This window comes from Zonotrichia albicollis, chromosome 4 (assembly GCF_047830755.1).
Source record: "Zonotrichia albicollis isolate bZonAlb1 chromosome 4, bZonAlb1.hap1, whole genome shotgun sequence".
Lineage (NCBI taxonomy): Eukaryota > Metazoa > Chordata > Aves > Passeriformes > Passerellidae > Zonotrichia > Zonotrichia albicollis.
The window spans coordinates 18863430-18884134 of NC_133822.1; the positions used below are offsets into that span (position 1 = coordinate 18863430).

The 20705-nt window shown below is 40.6% G+C and overlaps 1 protein-coding gene across 1 annotated transcript in view; it reads right to left on the minus strand.

The window, feature by feature from the left end:
* Window positions 1-20705, minus strand: part of LOC102070633 (potassium voltage-gated channel subfamily KQT member 1) — a 402199-nt gene that overhangs the window by 172014 nt on the left and 209480 nt on the right. The window contains exons 12-15 of the mRNA XM_074539001.1: window positions 13617-13692; window positions 10002-10096; window positions 8979-9019; window positions 1704-1765 (exon numbers count right to left, since the gene is read on the minus strand). Of these exons, the coding sequence (XP_074395102.1) occupies window positions 1704-1765; window positions 8979-9019; window positions 10002-10096; window positions 13617-13692 (274 nt within the window). The remainder of the gene's footprint in view (window positions 1-1703; window positions 1766-8978; window positions 9020-10001; window positions 10097-13616; window positions 13693-20705) is intronic.

The window sequence follows — 20705 nt, forward strand, 5'->3', positions numbered from 1 at the left end:
TCACCAGTTCCCATGCAAAATTTAAAGTTTAATTCTTCAAACCAAAGAGCAGCTTGGTCTTGCCCACTAATGGCTTGAGGTTGCACTGACTTTATTTAGACCATGCCTAAATTAAACACAGAACACAAGCAGGTATCAGAGATCAGTCACTGCAGCATTTCCTGCATCTCCTGTAACATTCCTCTTCTTATATCAAGATGCCTCTACAGCCCTCTAAGTCAGGCTTTGAAATAAAATTGATCAAATCCACAGCATATTGTGCTAAAGCTGGACCAAGGCCAGACACACTAAAAACTTTCTCACCTCTCCTCTTCATAAATGGAGAAGTCAGGAGACCATGAGCTGCTACTTCCAGAGGTATTTACAATTTCTCACTCAAAGCACTCTAACTATTATCACAGATATTTTATTGCTAAATTTCCAGTCTGTATTGGGGGTTTCTCTATATATGCACATTCAAGAACTCTGAATGAAGCCGTGGCATGAATTTACAGAGTATACAGAGGCCAGAGAGCAATTTATCTCTTTCAAAGTGAGTAAGGCAATCTGAATGAAAGCCATTTTCACTTTGAACGGCTGTGGCTGCACAAGGGATCAATCCACTTTAAAATTGGCTCGGATAATGTCTTTATCTGATAGGCTGATTTTCTTGACATTGTGCAAGAAAGCTAAAAATCAAAGAAAATCTGTCCTTTGATAGTGCAGTGTCTCATATTTCTGATGTTGTCCTAGCAATCAGCATAAAAAAATTGATTTTTGATTCTTAGTTAATTAGTTTAATTTCAATTTCTGCTTTTTGGCAAGATGCACAATTCTTAAAAATTATGAGAAGTTTCTTTCCTCTTTCCTTCTCACCTCACTTCTCTGGAAAAAAGTGAAAAGAGAATTTGCATGAAAATTTGAGGAAGACAAGGTTACAAAAAGGGAGTGGATATGCCAAATTCAAATGGACTTTTGTCTGAGCACCATCACATCCCCCAGCAAAGCCACTGTGCTGTTCCTGCCCACACAAAGTACCCTGCTGGAGGGACATGAACTTTTAGAGCTAGGTAAGAGAGTTGACTAAAATACTGTTACAGAAATAGAGCCTGAGTTTTGAGCAAACTCATATTTTTGTTATCGCTTGAGTGGAAAAAGCTCTGGAGGATGTTTGGGAGAGGTCTAAGACAATAGAGCTTCACTGAGCTTTGGCCTTTGGGCACACTGCTAAGTAACTCTAATTAGTAACAAAAATGAACATATTTCTGGAGAGAAGACAGTGAGGGAGGGGCAGAAAATGTGCAAAGGTAACTGCACAGGGGGAAAAATGCAGTAAATATTAAAGAATCTCAAGATTTGTAAATGAGATGTCAACTGTCGCTATCCACAAAGATTCCTGACACTAACATTTCTGTTCAATTCACTAATTTTTGTGTGATAAACACCAGCCAGTTCACAGCATTTGTATACAGGGTGTGTGGTTTGACTTCACCATGAAAGCATCTCCTTTTACAAACAAGAACCAGGACTGCATAGCAGGTAAATGGTTAATGCTGAACAACACGCACATGAAACTTCATCAACTCCCTCAGAAAAATTAGGATATTATTCATTATTATGGAGCCCTGTAATTCTAAAGTAAATCATGCCAAGATACTATCTTGCAGGTCTCTAGATCAGATATCATTGCTCAGAAAAAAAAAAGCAAGCTTTCATGCACTTACCTTATCCTCCAGCCGGATCAGTCTGGCTCCTATACTGTAGTATCCTTTGTCTACCCCTTTTTCTAAAGAAAGAGGAATAAAAATGGGACATTCATTAGGTGGAGAATAAATTCAAACTATGAATTATATCTATGGTATTCAAAGGAAAAAGAAAAAAAAGCTGGTAATAGTAGGGTAGCATAAAATACATGAACATAAAAAGAAAGAATGAGTGAGAGAGAGTGGCTGGAGAGCAGGAATTAGTTTGTCAGACTGACAAGATTGAGTTAGTCTAAAGGGCAACTTGGACTTTGGTAGAGGAGTCTGTAGACATGAAGGGGTATGCATGGAGTCAGGAGTAACATTGTTTTGTTGTTTAATTATTTCAGTGGTTGGATGGCATGGGCAGGGTACCTGGGCCCACCTGCAATTTTGAATATTACTGGCCCGAGCAAGGTAAAATTGCTATACGTAAATAAATCAGAATAGTTTTCAGCTGGGGCTGCAGGTCTAGGATGCAGCATATCCAGGGGTTCAAGAGCTGGAGTGGTAGAGATCCATCCATCCATCCATCCATCCATCCATCCATCCATCCATCCATCCATCCATCCATCCATCCATCCATCCCTCCATTTCCTCTCTGCAAAGGAGTCACACTGGGAAAAGCTCTTGCATCCTCATTTTTCCTCCCACATTCCATTGCAAAGGGTGGAATTGGGAGCCAAGAGTGAAAACTGTGGAAAATGGGATCTATGCTTTCTGCTCACAGGATCTATTGCTAAGGAATGCCATAGTTTGAGGGTGTTATTGCACAGGGAATGAAGCACAAACCCACACACATTCAGAGTTTTAACATTCACAAGTTAAAACCCACAGTCTAATACTGAAATAACTTACAAGCTGATGGCAATGGAAGTTGGATGTTTTTCTCTACTAAAGTGTATTTCCAATACCTGGAGTAATTACTCCTGGATTTTTTCATGCATTGCTCCATTTTCATGAGCACTTAAGGTCTGGTTTTTAAAGCTAACTAAGTCAATTTTGCTGAGGGCATGAGCAAGGCTGAGATATGTTGGCAGGTAGGCTGAGATATGAATTTACACTGTGCCAGAGTTCACAGTGAGTGCCTGTGTGTGCTCATCACATTCCTGGATTTCTCAGGGACTCATACTTGCTTTACCATTTATATTTGCTATGGGATATGTTTAGTGATCTGTTTGCAGCAAAGTTCACCTCAAGGTAACTTGTGCTGCACACATCACAACCCCAGAGGAAGACCAGTAAAAGCAGTGCTGGCAAGAGCACTTTGTGCTTTCCTTCTCCTCCTTTAAAAGGTCCTGCACCCTTGGCAGCTCTTTGTAGGCTTAGAAAAGAGAAGTGTTTCCCCAGAGAACCTGTAGGAGCAAATAAAGTCAGGAAAGAAAATGTGGGGCAGAAAATAAGTGACACAACTTGGCTCATACATGTGTACTATTCATCGTTCACAACCTCAGAAACTTCTTAAAATGTAAGTGGCTGAAGCTCAAGTTTATCTCTGTGTTCATCTCTGCCTAAAATGAAATAATTGACTCTGCTGTCTACTTTCTAGTTAGTAAATCTGTAAACACATCTTTCAAAGTATATATATCAGAAAAAAAAGCATGACTTTTAAGATTTCTAAATTGGGATGTGGTTTGAACAGCAGTGGGCAAAGAGTGTTTTTGTTTAGGTCTAACCCCAAAAAGTCCCCCAAACCTGAAGACCTACTTCAAAAAAGATTTTTCTTTTTTTAAATAATAAAATAGTAATTTCCTCACCAGCTCTAATTCCATCCTTCAGATAATCACCAAGACATCCCAAACCAAGTTAATAGTGTTTCCTATTTTAGTTATTCCTGAAAGCTGTGTGGAACAGGAAAGAAAACAGGGAGCAGATAAGCAGTAAGAAGCTGCATTGTGGCATGTGGCACTGCTCTAAGATGTGGAAAATCAGAAGTGGGAGGAATGATGCTGTCTCATGCACCCCTGTGCTGGCACACAGGCTCTGAAAGACACAAAATGCTGTGGTCCTCCCCCATTTCTTATCAGCCTCCATGGGGAACAACATCCAGCCCTAATTTAAAAGTATTTCCTTCTAATAGAGCACATCTTTAAGAGCAAATGTGGTGTGCGTACAATTCACCAAACACGGGGGTAAGGAGGGAGGGCACAAGTTCAGATAAAGTCGCTCCAGTACGTGTGATTTCTAGCTCATGTTTCGGTTTCTCTCTGGAGTCTTTTCTAGATAGATGATTTCAGACTTCCTACATTATTAGATTGATTGTTTTTACAGAGTTGCAAAGATTGCATGGCCAACTATAAATATGAAATGTCTAAATTTCTCCAGGCTTTACTTTGTAATCCAAAATAACTTCCTTTTAGAATTGAGTTTTTACTCTGTGTTGGGCACACTAAAACAGAGATCAGATAAGCAATCCTCTAACACTTATGGGAAAGGCACAGAGACAAAGGATGAAAAGAAGCACAACTTACTTGTAACTGAATGAAAATACTGATGGGAACATTTTATCTCAGAAATTAAAAAAAATAAAATCTTGCATCACATGGTTGGTATGATACAAACCCATTATTTTATATATTTAGATTTTACTCCAAGAAAATACTACCAAATAAGCAATAGGCAGTCTAATTCAGGAGACTGAATAGTTAATACAGATTAATAATAATAATAACATATATTTATTTAAATGGACATTTCTTCCCTGGAAGTCTTTACCTTCCTGAGTATTCTACTTTCAAACAACACAATCCTACATGAATTTCCTAATATTTTCACAAAGCTGGCCCACCTATTTTCCTAGTGAAGAACAAGATATGCCTCTTGCTAAAAACCAGAAACAAAACCAAAAACCCCACAAAAAAACCCCTAAAAAACCATCAAACACTTTTAGTTTTGCTTCACACCAGTTCAATATATAACTCTTTCCCCTAATGGAAGCACATTATATAAATTACATAAACTGATATGAACAGGGGGAATGAGCATCCTAATCTTATTTTTTCACACAGTTAGTGTGCTGTATCTCATCAGAATACACCAAACTTAAAAGAAAATAATTTTTTTCCTTTGATTAGGGAGAAGTACTTATGAGGACCTTTAGGACAGTGAATGAATTGCATAGAGATGGTCTGAAAATGGTAAAAGCTGGAAACGACTCTGCTTTATAGAGCAAGAGTCCTTCCTTGATTTTTACACAGCTAGAGGGGAGCTAATTCAAAAATATTCAATTTTTTCTGAAAGCCATCAGCTTCTTTTAAGCAGAAAATGAAGAATTTGACAGGATTCTGGATTGTTGAAGACACCTCAAATCTTTTGTCCCAGATTGTAAGGCAAGATGAATTCTATTTGCCATCTGTTAGAGGTGTGGCAGTTGTTTTCTGTTATTGGGCAGTTTTCTTTATCTCTTCCACAACCACTCATCCCTCCAGGGAGACACCTGCTGATAAGGGGCCATTGAATGTCACTGCATGGCTGATAAGAATTACAGCAACCCACCGTGAGAAGCTCTGCCCAGAGGGAGGAGCCAAACATTCCTAACTGGATATAATCTGAGATCCTGGGACATCAAGACAGCTTCTCCACTGGATTTCCCAGAGGAACAGCTGCTGCCTCTTCCACTGGATCTTCAGAGGAAGAATACAGGATCCCTGCTCCAACAGAACCACACCTGACACTGCAGGAGGGCTGCAGCCACATTTCCAATGGGACTGCCACCAACACCCTGACCAACAGGGTGTCAGGTTGTGTTCTGACTGTGTCAGTGCTGTTTTAGTTTACTGCATTGTTTATTTTATCTTTTTATTTTCTTCCCTAATAAAGAACTGCTATTTCCTGCTCCCATATCTTTGCTTGAGAGCCCCTAATTTCAAATTTATACCAATTTGGAGAGAGGGGGTTTACATTTTCCATTTCAGGTGAGGCTCCTGCCTTCCTTAGCAGACACCTGTCTTTCCAAACCAAGACACCTTTGTAAATGGTATCTCAGAAAGCAGAACAGTCCCTCTAGGAGGCATTGCTGCCTTCTCTTCGCTACCCGGGTGTAAATGCAGCCCCCTGGACCTGGGTTTGCTCTAGCTCTGCCAAAGCTCCATCCAGGGAAGATTAGGATGAGTTTATGGCAAGATCTGGATTCTTGGGTTTGCATACTGTGCATGCTGCTGAAAAAGAAGGTCAGGATTGCCCCTTCACACCTCAAAAATAGCAAATAACAAAGTTGCCTCAGTCATGGCAGCTTTTATTTGGAGTCTCTTTTCTTGTCAGCCAGAGCCTTTTGCAGCTGATTGGTAGAAGAAATTTAAAAAAGGTAAGGCATAGTCCTGGATCAGGGACTTGTGATTTCCATTGGACAGCCTAAAAGGTAAACTGCCAAAATATTTTTGTCTCCAGGAGGGGTGGGATAAATCAGTTCTTGCAGAAATATGGGTATCTCTCATTTCAAATATTAATTGACTTAAAAAAGAGAAAACTTAAGCTGAGCATATTTTTTATGCTTTAAAAGATACAGTGACCCAATTTCTTTTTAACAGATTGGAAGGAAAAAGTATCAAAAAGCTTAGGTGGCACTTAATGGAAAAAAAAAAAAAAAGCAAAGAATAGAACTGTCAAAATTTTGCAAGAAAGCCCTTTTCTCCAGGCATTCCCACCCGTGTCATACAGAACCAAGAGGTTCAGATAAACTGCAGATAAACATCAGCTTTTTGTGTACTTTTCTGAACCCAAACACTGGATCTTTTGTTTTACCTTGGCATTATGCTTCGCCTTTGCCCCTGAAAAGCTGTAGTAAGTCTCAAAAATTGCATTCAAAAGCAGTTAACTCCATTGTGTGTAGTGAAGGTCAAGCACTTTTTATTTGTATCAGTGTATGTGTCTACTTTTTTGATTCCATAAATTCAATTAATATGCTCTTTCCCTCTACATCAACACTTTCCTTTATGTTTATTATGACAGGAATCTGTTTAATCTGACAAAATTTTGTCCCCTGGAACACTGGGACAGTCTCCCAATGAAACTCAGAGAGAGTCTGCTGAATTTACTCATAAAAGTAGGGTCCAGGCCCTTGGAAGATTGATTCATTATCTTAGTGTTTTTAAGTCCACTCCTGCTTGAAAGAGTTTCAAAGAAAGGGAGGAGATGCCAAGAGCAAAAACAAGAAAAAAGGGAGAATTCTTCCTATATGCACATATGAAGGTGGAATTATCAGAATTCTTTGTAGAAAGCATGTCAGATATTGTAAGTTTAAAGGGATAATTAGGCAAGTTCGTTGAGGACAAACAATTTTGGAGACTAAATACACTGAAATCTTGTCAGGAAACCTCTGATGTGCAATGGGCTGAAAGCTGACAGGAAGGCTGGAGGCTTTTTTTACACATTTCCCAAAGCACCTTGCTCTTGGCCCCATTGGAGTCAGGACTGCTCTGACCCAGCATGGCTTTTATTCTCTCCTCGTATCCTTATCTTGTTTTAACACAGCTTTTAGTGCTTTTTTATCTCGGAGAAACTAACTTGAAAAATAACAATAATTGCTTCCAGTAAATTCAGATTCTGGGTCTTTTATGACATCATACACTTTTGAAAAGTAATAATACTATAGACAGGCTGCAATTGCTTTTATATAATATTATCAAAATCCACAACAGGGACTTTTCAATAAAAAAACTGATCCAAACCCCACTGAGGTCACTGGAAAGATTCCCGTTCATTTCAACGCGCTTGGAATCCGACCTTAAGATTCTTTGAATGGGAGTATAATAAAACAGGAAAAAAATAAAAGGAGCTGGAAAGAAAAATTCTTTTCACGTTTTTTTTCTCCTTGGCAGTTTAATTTTCTTTGCATTGTCATTTCTTTTTTGCTTGTCATCTGTACAAAAATAACACAGTCTAGGGGAAACACCCATACTGGTAAAAAATGACGATTTTAGCAATGCCTGGAAAAGTATTATATAAAAAAATCTATGTTCAGTGTAGAATAAGCCATGCATTCTGAGGTAAACTCAGGAATAACCCTTTTTCTAGAGAAGGGGAACAGTACAAAAGTCTGTTTTCACCCCAAACAAACAAACAAATACTGCACCCACTTTTCACTGTTCACCACTTGGAAAATCCTGGGAGTAAAGTTGGGTTGGATAACACCAGGAGTAATTGCAAACTAACTCTAGGTTCAGTTCTGCACACCATTCCTCTGGAACCACTTATCTTATTTTTGGATTTGTGGAGGGTTTAGATAAAATAACTGCTAGATCAAATAACTTCTGGTTTTGGTCTTGCAACCCCCTAACTGAGCTCACCAGCTTCTGCATCCCAACCACCATTCCACCTCTTCCAGTCAGTTCCTTGGTACCTCAGATTATTTCCAGCACTTGTCCAAAGCCACAGGCCCACCTAAGACCCTCCCAGTGGTTTCTGTGACCCTTTTGACTCAAGATTTGGTGAGACCAAACTTCCTGAACATCTTCAGCTTCTTGAATCTCTCAGAATATAATTCTACAACAGGTTTCTAATTATTCAACTCTGAAACCAGAAACTGCTTGATAAAAAGTGCTTCTAACACCAGTCTTTTCAAGCATAAATTGCAGTTTCAGTTTGGTAATGCTATACTTGAAATAAAATAATACATTCTTGGAGGTAAGGGACATTTTTCCATAAATTTAGCTTGCACATTTTGGAATGAAATCCCATGCATAAATAGTTATAGAAGTATTCAAGCTGACAGATTCTTTTCCTGTGGTCCAAAACCAGCTACAGGGAAAAGGGATTGTACTACTGAGCCTTCTGCAGCAATCAGATGTTGAAAATGTGTTTTGAATGATATTCCTTGTTCTGATAATATTAACCACTGACAACATGCCATGTTTTGGAGGCTCTGCAATTATTTTGCCACACTCAGTTGTGCTCCAAGTCAGTTGTGGATATGGGACATAAATTCAGGAAGGAAGAAACCTTTTTAAGTGGAATAAACATATATTGTAATCCCACGTCCAGACCAAAAGATTTAGAAAGACTATTTTTGTAGAAGGATTTCCCTCAGGATATTTCCATCTCATCATGTTCTAATATACATTTTACATTTATTCTTAATTTCCATTTACTCCCCTATCACCTGAATGAAAAGTATTTCTCTTTACACAGGCATTCTAGGGCTTATTAACAGAATTACATTCATGTATGATTGCCTGCATTATAGATCCACATTACTGTAGCCAAGGGTATTTTCCCAAAGTTATGAAGATAATAATTTTGCATAAAATGCAGTCACCATACCTGGGAGGAAAAGACCTGGCTTTCCCAAGGATTGATCCAACCTGAGAAGCAAACAGAAAATTACCAGCGGAGCAATTACCAACAACTTAAACTCCGTTGCTAAGCATGGGAGCACAATTTACATGAGAATTTACAGTAGCTCTAAACCCAAACCAAAACAAGCAAAAACATGAGACTAGCATGACTTTCTGCACACACAGTCAGCAGTTTAGCTCTTTAAAAGTTTTTCCTCCAAAATCAAACCATATTATTATTGCTATTTTCGTGAGTACTAATATTTCTCAGACTTTCAAGTTGTAACTAAAACATAGTTCTCCTGTGTCCTATGTAATCTAATAACAAAGACTATACAAACAGAATGACTTCTTAATAACATTTGTAACTATTCCTAGAGCCTCATGCAGGCGGATTTAATATCTGTATATGTTGACACAGTAGATTCCATTCAATAGGATTTTTTTTTTTCATTTAATTTAAGGGCCAGGGGAGTTTATTCTGGTGTCCCAGTCCACAGCATTAATTTGTAAAGAGAAAAGCACTTTGTGCTGAAACAGAAGAGAATAGTTTTGTGGCAAAATATTTCAGCTGCAAACCCCAAACTTGGAGAAAGCATGTGCATGGAGGAATGTGGACAGGGAAAAGTTCCAGATAATGCAGCACAAGCGAAACAGATTTCTTTCAGTTGTGGAGAACCACAGAGTGGAAACAGAAAGGTAAATCATTATTTGAAAAGTTTTCCTTTTCTAAGAAGAGGACAGAAAAGCTTGGATCACACTATAAACTTCACAGCATGCACCTTCATTTCTTTTAATTCCACTTGGAGAAAAAGGAGAGGAGAATAAAGGGTAATTGTAAACTTGGTCATAAAAAGGGTTAAAAATGGCTCCAAGTTAAATCCTCCAGATATTGTGCTCCCTGTTGTGCTTGCAATTTTGGACAATTACTGTTCATTAAGAACACATCTCTCCTAAAGCCAGCTGGCACTAGAGGAATCAGATATTTCATGAGGTAGACAGGGCCTACCTCCTTTGAAGTTCCTTTATGCGAACCATCATGTTGAGGTGTCCTTGGGAGTACTGCTCAATCACGTCACGGACGTCGTACGGCTTCCGAGCTTGCTGGGAAAGGAGGCAGGCAGCAAGTTGAAAGGTGAGCATTGACCAAACTAGATTTCTACTTCAGACAGGCCTTCATTCTACTTTTTTTATCTGCTCATTTTCCTGCCATTTTGCAACAGTTGTTGTAATGAATAAAAGAAACCTTGCAGCCATTGTGGGAGTGAATATTTGTTGTGGAGACGGAGCCAAATGATTCCCATTACTGTCAGTTAGAGTCATGTCTTCATGTCACTCCATACTGAGCAAAATATTAGCCCTTCACAGTGTATTTGGGAAACACAAACACAGGATGGATAATTTATCTGGGACTCCCATGTGCAGTATCTCCTGCCTCATTCCAAAGCCATGTGTTAATCATAATGTCAGGGGACTGAACCCCAGGGATTGGCCCAACTCAGAGCACTTGGACCCAGAATCAAACATCTCTGAAGACCAGAGATGTCTAGTGACAGAAATATTGCTGCTTGAGGAACAGGGAAGACAGATGCTCTGCATAAATCAGGAGACTGCCGCATGTAGGTTTTGTTTGTCATCCTTTGTCTTTCGTGATACCTTTGAGATCAGGGAAAAAAGGTGCAATTAAAATAAAAAAGGACAGATAAAAAATTGCAAGAGAGTGAAAACACTCCCACCTGCCCAGCTATATTCCCATCCTAATGAGAATCAAGGTGCCTCTGCCAAGCTTTGGTTTCTTGCTGCAACTACTGCGGCCAAATTTCGAAACAAGTCTGGAGAATTTGCAGAAAGTGATGTGGTTATAAAGAGTGCAGCACAGTGAAATTTTAGCAAGTAAAATCAACGTGTGTGGGGAGGTATCAATGCAAATCATGGCCTGTTGGAAAGACCAGCATTTTGAGAACCCTTATGGGAAATGTGGGGCAAAATGTCTCCCTTTTTGGCTCTGACTCAAGAAAAGAAGGGGGGGAGAAAAAAAGCAAAGGTAAACTGCAAATCTAGTAATTGAAAATTACTGAAAACAGCTCATTAGTCATCTTGTTGTCTGTTTGCACTCTGTCACAGCCTCAGCCAGAGCCATTAGCATGCACCACTGCACACATGCATTGAACACCTACAGTATGTGCTGGAGTCATGCTTGGAAGGCTGCCACACAATCCTAGAAATTTCAAATGAAAGCATGGAACTGGAATGGAAACAAATCCTGTGAAGTGAATGGAGAAGCAAGAGTTCTTCGTGACAAAATTCCTTCCCTGCACACAGTATATACCTGCACCAATACTTTCAGAAGAGTTGTGGTTTTGGAGGTGTGTGTGTGTGCATTTGAGTGCATTTGGGAGCAGAGGCTTTGTGGGGGAGAGAGGTTTCAGCTTTCAGCTTATCGTTCTGTTTTTGGTCGGGTTTTTTTCTCCCCCTTCCCCAGCTCCACATTTTGCAGACGCTGACACATCACTATTTCTGGCCAGAAAAGCAGCCTATTGTCCTCACCCCGAGAAGCAATGCCAATATCACTCTTTAGATGGACTAGGGGGGGTGCCTGGCGAGCATTTTGGCTAAATCCCGTGTCCTTTCCTTTGGACACTCTCTATTTAAACACCGAGCATGGCGCAGAGCCTGGATGTGCAGGGGAGCTTTTCCCTCCCCTCTCCCCAGTGAGTTACTATGTGCATAATTAATTCTACTCATTCCCAGTGAAATTTCTTTTCCCCCTCAAAAGAAGTCCTCTGACAGTTATCCCTTTTACCAAACCATCAGCTCCTACAGTTGCAAAGTGCTGCAATCTGCCTGAGTCCTCTCTGAAGCCGAGTAAAAAAGTCCCTCCAGCTTTCACCACTTTCCCCTCCTCTTTTTCCACAAAGATTTAGGTCTGGGCATCTTATGTCCTGCCAAACTTTGGCACAATCCCCTGTCATGTTTTTATTAGGAAATGCTGAAATGATACAACTGAAGCCAGGAGGTAATGGGCTTCCAGAGAAGTGTGGTAAATGCAGCACTTGTACAACTCCTTTGACTTTCATTCTGTTCATAATCCCAAATCCTGGCCATTTGAGCTCAGTATTCCACATTCAGCATGCAAAACTAAATAACATTACCCAGCTTTGAACTTCCAAAATTTAATTACTATGGGGAGTTCTATAAACTCTATTTCATGGCCCCAAGAAAGGAAGAAACAAAAGATTATTCCTTCTTCTTCTACCCTGTCACTGACTCACAGGATTCTCTCCATAAATTGATGAAATTCAGTTTTTAAGGTTTTGCATGACTGCCATTAGCTGACAGCTCCAGAAGATTAGGTCTCTAGTGGTTTGAAATACATTTATAAACTGAGTTTTTATTTTACAGAACTAGTGTCCCTATTTTCTTCTTCCTTTTTAAATTTTTTTTTTAATTTCCCATAGTGTTTATCTCTCTGGTATATTTATAGTATAATCCTGCTCTCCTGTTTTTTGCTAGTTTAACAAACTGACTTCTCCTAGTCTTATTTGAAAAGATAGGGTTATCTGAAGATACATGTTTGCATGGGATTAGGAAATATATAAAATGTTCTATCTGCCTTAATTTAGAGTCTTTTGAATGCTGGGATCTTATCTCAGGCTTCTATACTCTGTACTTCTACCCATTTAAGTGCTCAGTTCTAATCAAACTTCCCTGAAATGTAGGTTTTTTGATTTATTTTCTTAAAACCTCTTCAAAAGGATTATAAAAGGCCATTAACTTGCAGTGCATCCTCTTGAACAAAAAAAAAGCATGAACCTTGAGATGGAAATAATGAAGGCTTTGAAAATCAGTCCAGAAGTTAATTTTTCATTTCCATGGCATTTCCAACCCATGGATGATGAGAATGATTATATCAGGATCACATCCCAAACAAGATTTATCATAAAAAGTCTCATTAAACAGGCAAAATGAAACAGTATTTTCAATGTAGCACATTCAGTTTGAGCACTTTGTAACCCGATTGAGAAAATTAACTGAGCACTTCATAATGACAGCAAATTTCCAGACAGCAGATGCTCCCCAAGTTTATAAAATATGGCCTATGAGGTCCCTTTATGGGAAATACATTTTCAAATGTGAGTCACACCTATGAAAGCAACCTTGCACCCACAGTGCTCATCAGTGAAGCCTATTGATCTGTCAGCCATACACAGCATGGAATTGAACATTCCCTAATTGATCAGATCATTAATAATATTCTTGTTATGATCAGTATTTTTGCAGACACCCTGACAGAGGTTTTTTCACCCCAACACCAGTGTTTTCTTCACTTCTGCTAGTGTATGGGTAAGTATTGGCCAGTTAAACAAGCAGAAGCCCTAAAACCAAGTGCAGTAAAAAATGACTAGTAAAAATAATGATGCTGATTCCTCAAAGCCAGGAGTTTGTAGCATACTACATCCATGGATCACTGATATTAAAAAATCCACAAAAGGTGTGAGCCCAAGAATCTCAAGGCCACCTTTGACTTGTTACAGCCACCTTCACCAAGACAAGTCTCCTCTGAGAGCGCCTTTGATGTCCCAGGATCTCATGAGATGCACTTGGGATTAATCTTGCTGCTTACCTGAAATTTCCTTCTGGCCACAAAATACTGCATCCTCCTGATGACTTTCACAGCTGTTCTGTGTGCTTCAGTCAGTCTGCCAAGGAACACAAACACCGACAGACATCAGCTGGGGGAGGGCAGGAGGGAGGAAAAATGTCTCAATGGAAGATGTTGACTCCAAGCACCTAAATGTACAACTGTGTTTTATCTTTACAATGCAAAACTGCAGTGTAGCAAGCTGTGAGTGTGTGGATGCTTTGTTCTGCTGCTTTGCCTTCCTGCAAATTGTGGTTCTAAGTATTCAAAACTGATAGGTGAGACAATGAAAGCAGGTGTACAAAGATAATACATGTGGAAGGGATTAGACAGGATTACTGTCAATGCACACAACTGGCATCAGTTTGAAGAATATTAAATGTTCTTAGAACCATGACTGCATTCCTTATTTTGCATTTACTGAGTGTTTGCCCATGAGCTCTATTGCACAGAAATTAAGTCCTTCAAAAAGTACTTTGAAGGAAAGAAAAATCAGTGTCCTAAAAAAAAAGTAAATAAAAATGAACACAACACATCCTCTCAGCACACGTGTGTGTGTGTGTCTGTACTGGTATCCAAACACAGAATGGGACATTTTATAACTCAGCTGTATCACTTCACCTAGAGGATCCTGCATTTGCAGAACATTAATTGTGCCACTTGGCAGGCAATTAATTACCACACCTCTTCTTTATGGTGAATTTTGGCAGGGTAGAGAGGAAGCAGGAACATGCTAATTACAAGAATGAGTATTTTCTTGAAGGACTGACTCCTTCCCCACAGACTCCTTTATTCACTCAAAATAAGTGAACCAAAGAAAACAAAATTTTCCATCCAAGGAAGTTGTATTGTTGGGAAATCTATGTTTTATATGGACATCATCCTTGACATGTGATGATAATCCCAGGAAATTTTCCAGCAAGAATCTCCTGAAAACACAATCTGCTGCTTCTTCCCAGTGTGTCTGGTGGGGGAGAGGAAGTATTGGCTTGACCACCTACTTGGGTGCCACAGTTTAGAGACAAAGTCTTTAAAAAGTGCAAAGGTTACAGTGGATTATTTCAAATTGAAGGAAATAAAGGTTAATCAAGCAGGGACTGTGTTGTAAGAATTAGCATACTAATTCATTTTTATAATTATTCTTTGGGGAAAACAGTGCTTATCCTAGAATATGCTGAGCTGGAAGGGACCCATCAGGATCCCTGAGTCCAACTCCTGGTACCCCAATAATCCCACCCTATGCCTAAGAGCTTCTGATTGTTTGAAGATGCCATAGCCACAGGATTGTAAAATAAGCTTTCAGTAGCTTTTCCTTGCTTCTTCCATTTCAACTCCCAGAATAACATTAAATACATGCATAAATAGCTGTCTGTCCTGCCCATATGCCCATATTTCATTTATCTGTGTATATCATGCAGATCTCCACATAAATACACTCACACATGCAAACACACAGGAGACAAAGCAGAGCTACCTTTGTTGTGCACCATCAGCAGCACTGCTGAGGAGGAATCTTTACATTTGTGTAAGCCCATCAAGGGGATTTCACAAGTGTCACTGATGAGCTAGCAGCAGTTTAACCTGCAGGACCTTTATTATGGTGGAAAAAAAGCTCTCAGCTTGACATGCAGGGCCCCAGATGAGCTCCTGTGGCTGCTGACTAGAACAGAGATGACATTCTGCTTGCAAATGGCACAGAATTGATAAAGAAACCTTTGTCAGCCCCTACAACTATTTTTTTAAAAATAACCACAAAAAAAAAAATCACAGTTTAAGGTTTAGGGGTTAGCCCACCTCCCTTGTGTAGCAGTTAAGATAAAAACTTGAAATTATCCCCTAGAAATAAATGATATGAAATTTCATATATATACGTGAGGGGTTTTTTATTAGGCTAATCCATATGAGATGGTTCAGGCACTGTTTAAACAGGCTTAAATAGACAGGTTTAAATAAGTCAGAGATGGAACCAAACCAAGGCAGTAATTTCATCCTAATTCCCCCCTTCAGCACAAATCAGGGCTACAGAACTTTTTCCATTGTGTTAGCAAACCAAAGTTTTCAAAACAATGAGACTGAACTCTTGAAACTTGATGCACAGCTGAACAGGCCTCATTTTTAGAGAGAAAAGTAATTTATTTGTCAAATATAGCTAAGAAGGTCTCCCAACTATCATTCCAGAGCACTTGATATCATCATGTTCCAATTGGCAAAGCTCACACCAGTCTCATTGGGAGAAAATTCTGAAATAGAAGTGACTGCTCAGATTTGATGGTCACTGAGAGTCAGAAAAGTGTGAAACCTGACTTTGATGGAAAATAGCATGAAAAGGTGCAAATCCATAGACTGAGACATTTAGATAAGTCATCTTAATTGTCCCAATAAATCCCCAGGGAGCACAGCAGCTCCAGATGAGATAAATTCCTGCTCTGTACAGCAACCAGAGCTATCCTCCTGATGGGAAGTTGGGGCAGTGTGGCCATGATCATAAATATTTTTTTTGAGTTTTTAGCTGATTTTCATAGGTTTCTGACCACTAACATCCATAATGGATAATTACAACTACTACTGACCAGGTTACATTTATCCCGGAATGCAGCCCAGCATATCAACCCTGCTAAACCTTGTCTTTTATCCCAAACCCCTGGATTAGGCAAAACTCTTTCAGGCTTGAAGGTGTGGGTCTGTCATGTGCCAGAAACATCCACCAGGAGAGAAGAAATGGTCAGAGATGCTCAGGGCCCTGCTTTGGTAGAGCTCAGCAGGAGCACAGCACCACTTGCAGCAAATTCAGATATTTTGGGATATGCAGCTGATGAGACAGCAGCCTGAGGGGAGGTGTGACTGACCCCACATTTGCACACTCTTTCCATGTGGCATTTTCTATGGAAACAAATACAGAAAGGGACAGATCTACACAGGGACTGTGGTTTCTAACTCCCTCAGGGGTGAGGATTTAACTCCTTTCACAGCCTGGCTCCCAAAGAGCAGGACCTGAGCCCTTGCTCTGGGCAGGAACAGGAGTGGGTCGGTGCCCACACCTCTGTCCCTACAGAGCAGCCAAACTCTCCTTCTTCTGTGCACCAGAGGGCAGTGGCACACACACACACGAGGAGATGCTTTCCAGCACATCCAAACATTTAATTATTTTTAAAAATCTACCCAGAAACCCAAGCTTAAGCTGCCCTCATAAGGATGGAGTCCACACTGAGGGGGGTGGGTGGTTGCTATTGGTTGTGTTGTTTTGTCTGTATGTTATGCTCAAATGAATATATTTAGAGCTTTACTGGCACACAATTCCATGCTTTTCCATCTTTTAACTTAAACAACAGGAAATAACATTTTGTCAAAACCCTCCCTTAAAACACTTTGTAAAGGAGAACAAAATGAAATTTGAACAGAAGTGATCTGGCTTTGGGAAAGTTATGAACACATAAATTAATAATTGAAGCTTCCAACATCTGTAACTATAATGGATACCATGAAATGTCTATTGAAATAACATATCCTTGGATCTATAAATTGTACTGACATCATCCCTAACTGTGTCTTCAAAAGGACCCAAGGCAGTGTGTGCTCCTTACCTCTCTGCTCAAGGGTTTCTCAGCAGGATGCTCAATTTTAAAAGGGCTCACAACTATCCTAAATTACAAGGAGTCATTCCTAGTTTGGCTCCTGGGCCGTGCCTGTGGTAGGGCAGGCAGGAAGGGGAGGGGGTGGTGGTCCTGGACCATGGATGTTTGCACAGTTTCCACCCTGGGGGGATGCTCAGGATCACTTGGCAGCTACTCTGGAAGGGCTGGGGAAGGGGACTGGCTCAGCATCCCCCCTGCAGGCTCTGGCTATGCCTGTATGGGTGCAGAGCCTGGTGGGACAGCCCAAGGGCCACTGCAGGCTGGGCTTGCTCCTCTGCTCAGGGCTCAGACTGCACTGAAAGGCATCACTTTCAGCTAAAACACTTGGATATATTCAAGACTGCCTTTTTTTTCCCTTTTTTTTTTCTTTTTTTTAACTGCAGGAAGGCTGTAGCTTAAGCCAAAGAAGCCAAACATTTTCTTTTTTGTTGGAAATAATTGAACCAGAGGAGAAAATAGAGATGATGCAATCCAAAGCAACTGTAAAAACTATCCCACTGGGATGTTTTTATAATCTTCCTTTGATATGGCATTCTGTTTGTTAAAAGCTGGTGTTGACCAGTTCACATGTACTCGTTTTTTTCTTCTGCCTGGAGTCTGATAATTTCCAGCCTAATGTGCTTGGGTATTGGAATATGAATCCCAATATAACCAGTTAGATGGTGCCTGGGCCAGTTCTGACCTTCGCTGCTGGGCCAAAGGCAGCACTGCGGTGTTTTACCCCAGAGATACCTTGGCTGCTGGAGAGTGCAGCGGGGCAAGTCCAGGCTTGTCAGGACTCCGTTTACCTCAGGAGAGAGAGCTTCTGGCGATGGTGGAGAGAAAGGGAGTGGATTCTGCTAGAAGGTTGCCAGATGTTTATTCCATGGGTACAGAGATGTCTGCACCGGGCCACTGCTGCTAACAGAATGGAGGCCACATGGTCTCATTAACATTTTAAGCTCAGGACAGGGGAAGGGGAGGGGACAGGTGAGCCACCAACCAGGTGAAAGGGGCAGGGTCTCAAGGGACTAGGGACACCTATCACACGACGCCTTGCTGGTATGTTAGCCTGATTGACAGGGCACACTCAGCGAGGGGCGAGGGGGAAGGGAGAAGGTAAAACAGGATATTGCAACACACCACAACACTTGGGAATATTTTAAGTGAAAAAAGATACCTAAATGCCTAAAGCCAGGCAGAATTACAATTATTGCAGGCTATGCTGAGGTCCAGCTCAAGTCTCCAAACAAGCCTGATAGGTGGGATGCATTTTCAGTCCAGCAGCATTTTTTAATCATTAGAGTTGACTTTAGTGTAGGGATCACGGAAGGGACTTTGCCCAGGCTGGGCTGCAGGGTGGCTGCAGATAGTGGAATGTGCATTCCACACTGGTTTTCCTGAAGTTTATTTAGGTGTCATGAATTAGAGGAGTTATTCAGTGTAACATCATGAGCTGTGGAAAACAAAGGCCACTTCAGCAAGGCCAGTTATAGCTCTCTGTCCCAATTGGCAAAACTGGTTTGAGGATACACACTCACAATATGTGGGTTACTGCTGAGCTTCATTCATTTGTCAGATTTTTATTGCTTAGCAGGAAAATACACACAGAGTCACACTAACTCTGTTTTGATACTGGTCCCTGGATGGTTGGTAACTCCTGCCCAGAGTAACATAGAGCATCATCTGCTCTGGAGCTGTCCACTTGGCATTAGTTGCTAAGGCAGCACAAACAGGGACTAAATCAGTGATGGCAACTGAAATGTACAGAAGTTACTTGAGAACTCAGCCCTCCATCTGCCTTTTTGCTTTCCCATCACATTTGATTAAGATTATTCACTTTCCACCTCTGCTTCTAGGAAGAACATTGATTCCTAGTCTGAACTTTTAAGTTTTTTCCCATGGGCAATTATCTCAAATGGGCTGATATTTCATTGGTAAAATTTAAAGGAAATCTTATTTGCATGGAAAACAAGGGACAAGAAGGGTGGGAGCAGAGGAATCAGAAAGAAGACAAAATTACAGAGCTTTTTGCAGGCAGATGAAGCAGTTGGCCATATGAAGTCACACAAAATGGTTCTCATCACAAGGGAAAGGATCTTATATACTGTGATTTTAAAACTAAGGGAAACTGCAATGTCCAAATTAAAAAAAAAACAAACCACCTTCTCTATAAATGAAAATATTATTGCCTTCAGCCAAGCCAAGCCAGACAAAATGCCTTGAGCTCTTTAAACCACAGGAGCTAAGAGGAGGTTGCAGCTTGAGTCTGACATGCAAACACCTGGAACTGTCAGGCAATGATCCTGATTCCAGAGCTCATCCCAGGCCAGGAGCAGTAGAGAAGTACAACAGAAATATAACACGAGAGGTTTCCAGCCTTGTAACATTTCATCAAAGTCTTGTAAAGAACAGACACTTCTGGAGCATTTCCACCCCTTACATGATGGAAATTCTATAAGATGCTATTTACACTGAAACCCGAGGGAACATTTCAGAAAATTTTGGCACAACTTTACTTTTCCCTTTATTCCTAATCACCACTCCACCTTAAATCTACCTCACCTCTATTGTAACTATATCCTTACCTGAACCTTTTCAAGCCCGTGTTTGGCTCAAAGCTACAAATAAATTAGGATTGGCTTCTCTCAGAGCAGAGCAGCCTGGAGGCCTATTTGGCTTCACCAGGCTCTGCTGACAGCCTGAGTTTGTGAAGGAATGCTGCAGACTGCAAATCCCTCCTCTGCAGGTACAGTCCTGGGCAGGAAAGAGTACAGAAGTGAGAGAGTACAGCTTGTGAGAGAGTATAGCTTGTGAGGGGCTGCTTTCTGGGATCTGGTTGTTTTGCTGAAGATTTTGTGGTATTTGCTGTCTCCACCCAGCCACCCATCCCACATACACTGCTGCCTCTGAATTCATTCCAGAACACAGCTGCCTCTACTTCTACCTGCCCCTCTAACCTGGCCTTCCCTGAAGTGAAGGGGAAAGAAAGCAGATTTCCTACAGCAGGGAATTTAGGGGCAGGGAAGACAGGACAACAGCTCTGAGGGCAAACTACCAGAAGAGGAAGAACTAGGACACGTTTAGAGGCAACAACAATATATTGGCAAAGGAAACACCACTGGGAGAAGCAGCAGCACAGGGTGATTTCTTCATGTTGTCCAGGAACAGAATAAAGTAAGCAAAAAGCTCCTGAAAATGCTCAGAGGTGGATGTGACCTGCTCATTGAATGTGATTTCATGAAGAAGAAAAGCCCCTGGACTTGGAGTTGTTTTTCTCAACTGCAGACAGTTGGAGTTTTCAGTTACAAGTTTGTTCTGTAATATTACAAAGTGGGTTTATTGAGAAAGTGGGAGAAAAGCACTGTGTTAGTCCCCTGCTAATTAAAATGCATAATTAAAATGAGTAATTAAGCTTACTACAGAATGCTCTTGTGTCTGGGAGCCCAACTGCCCTTGG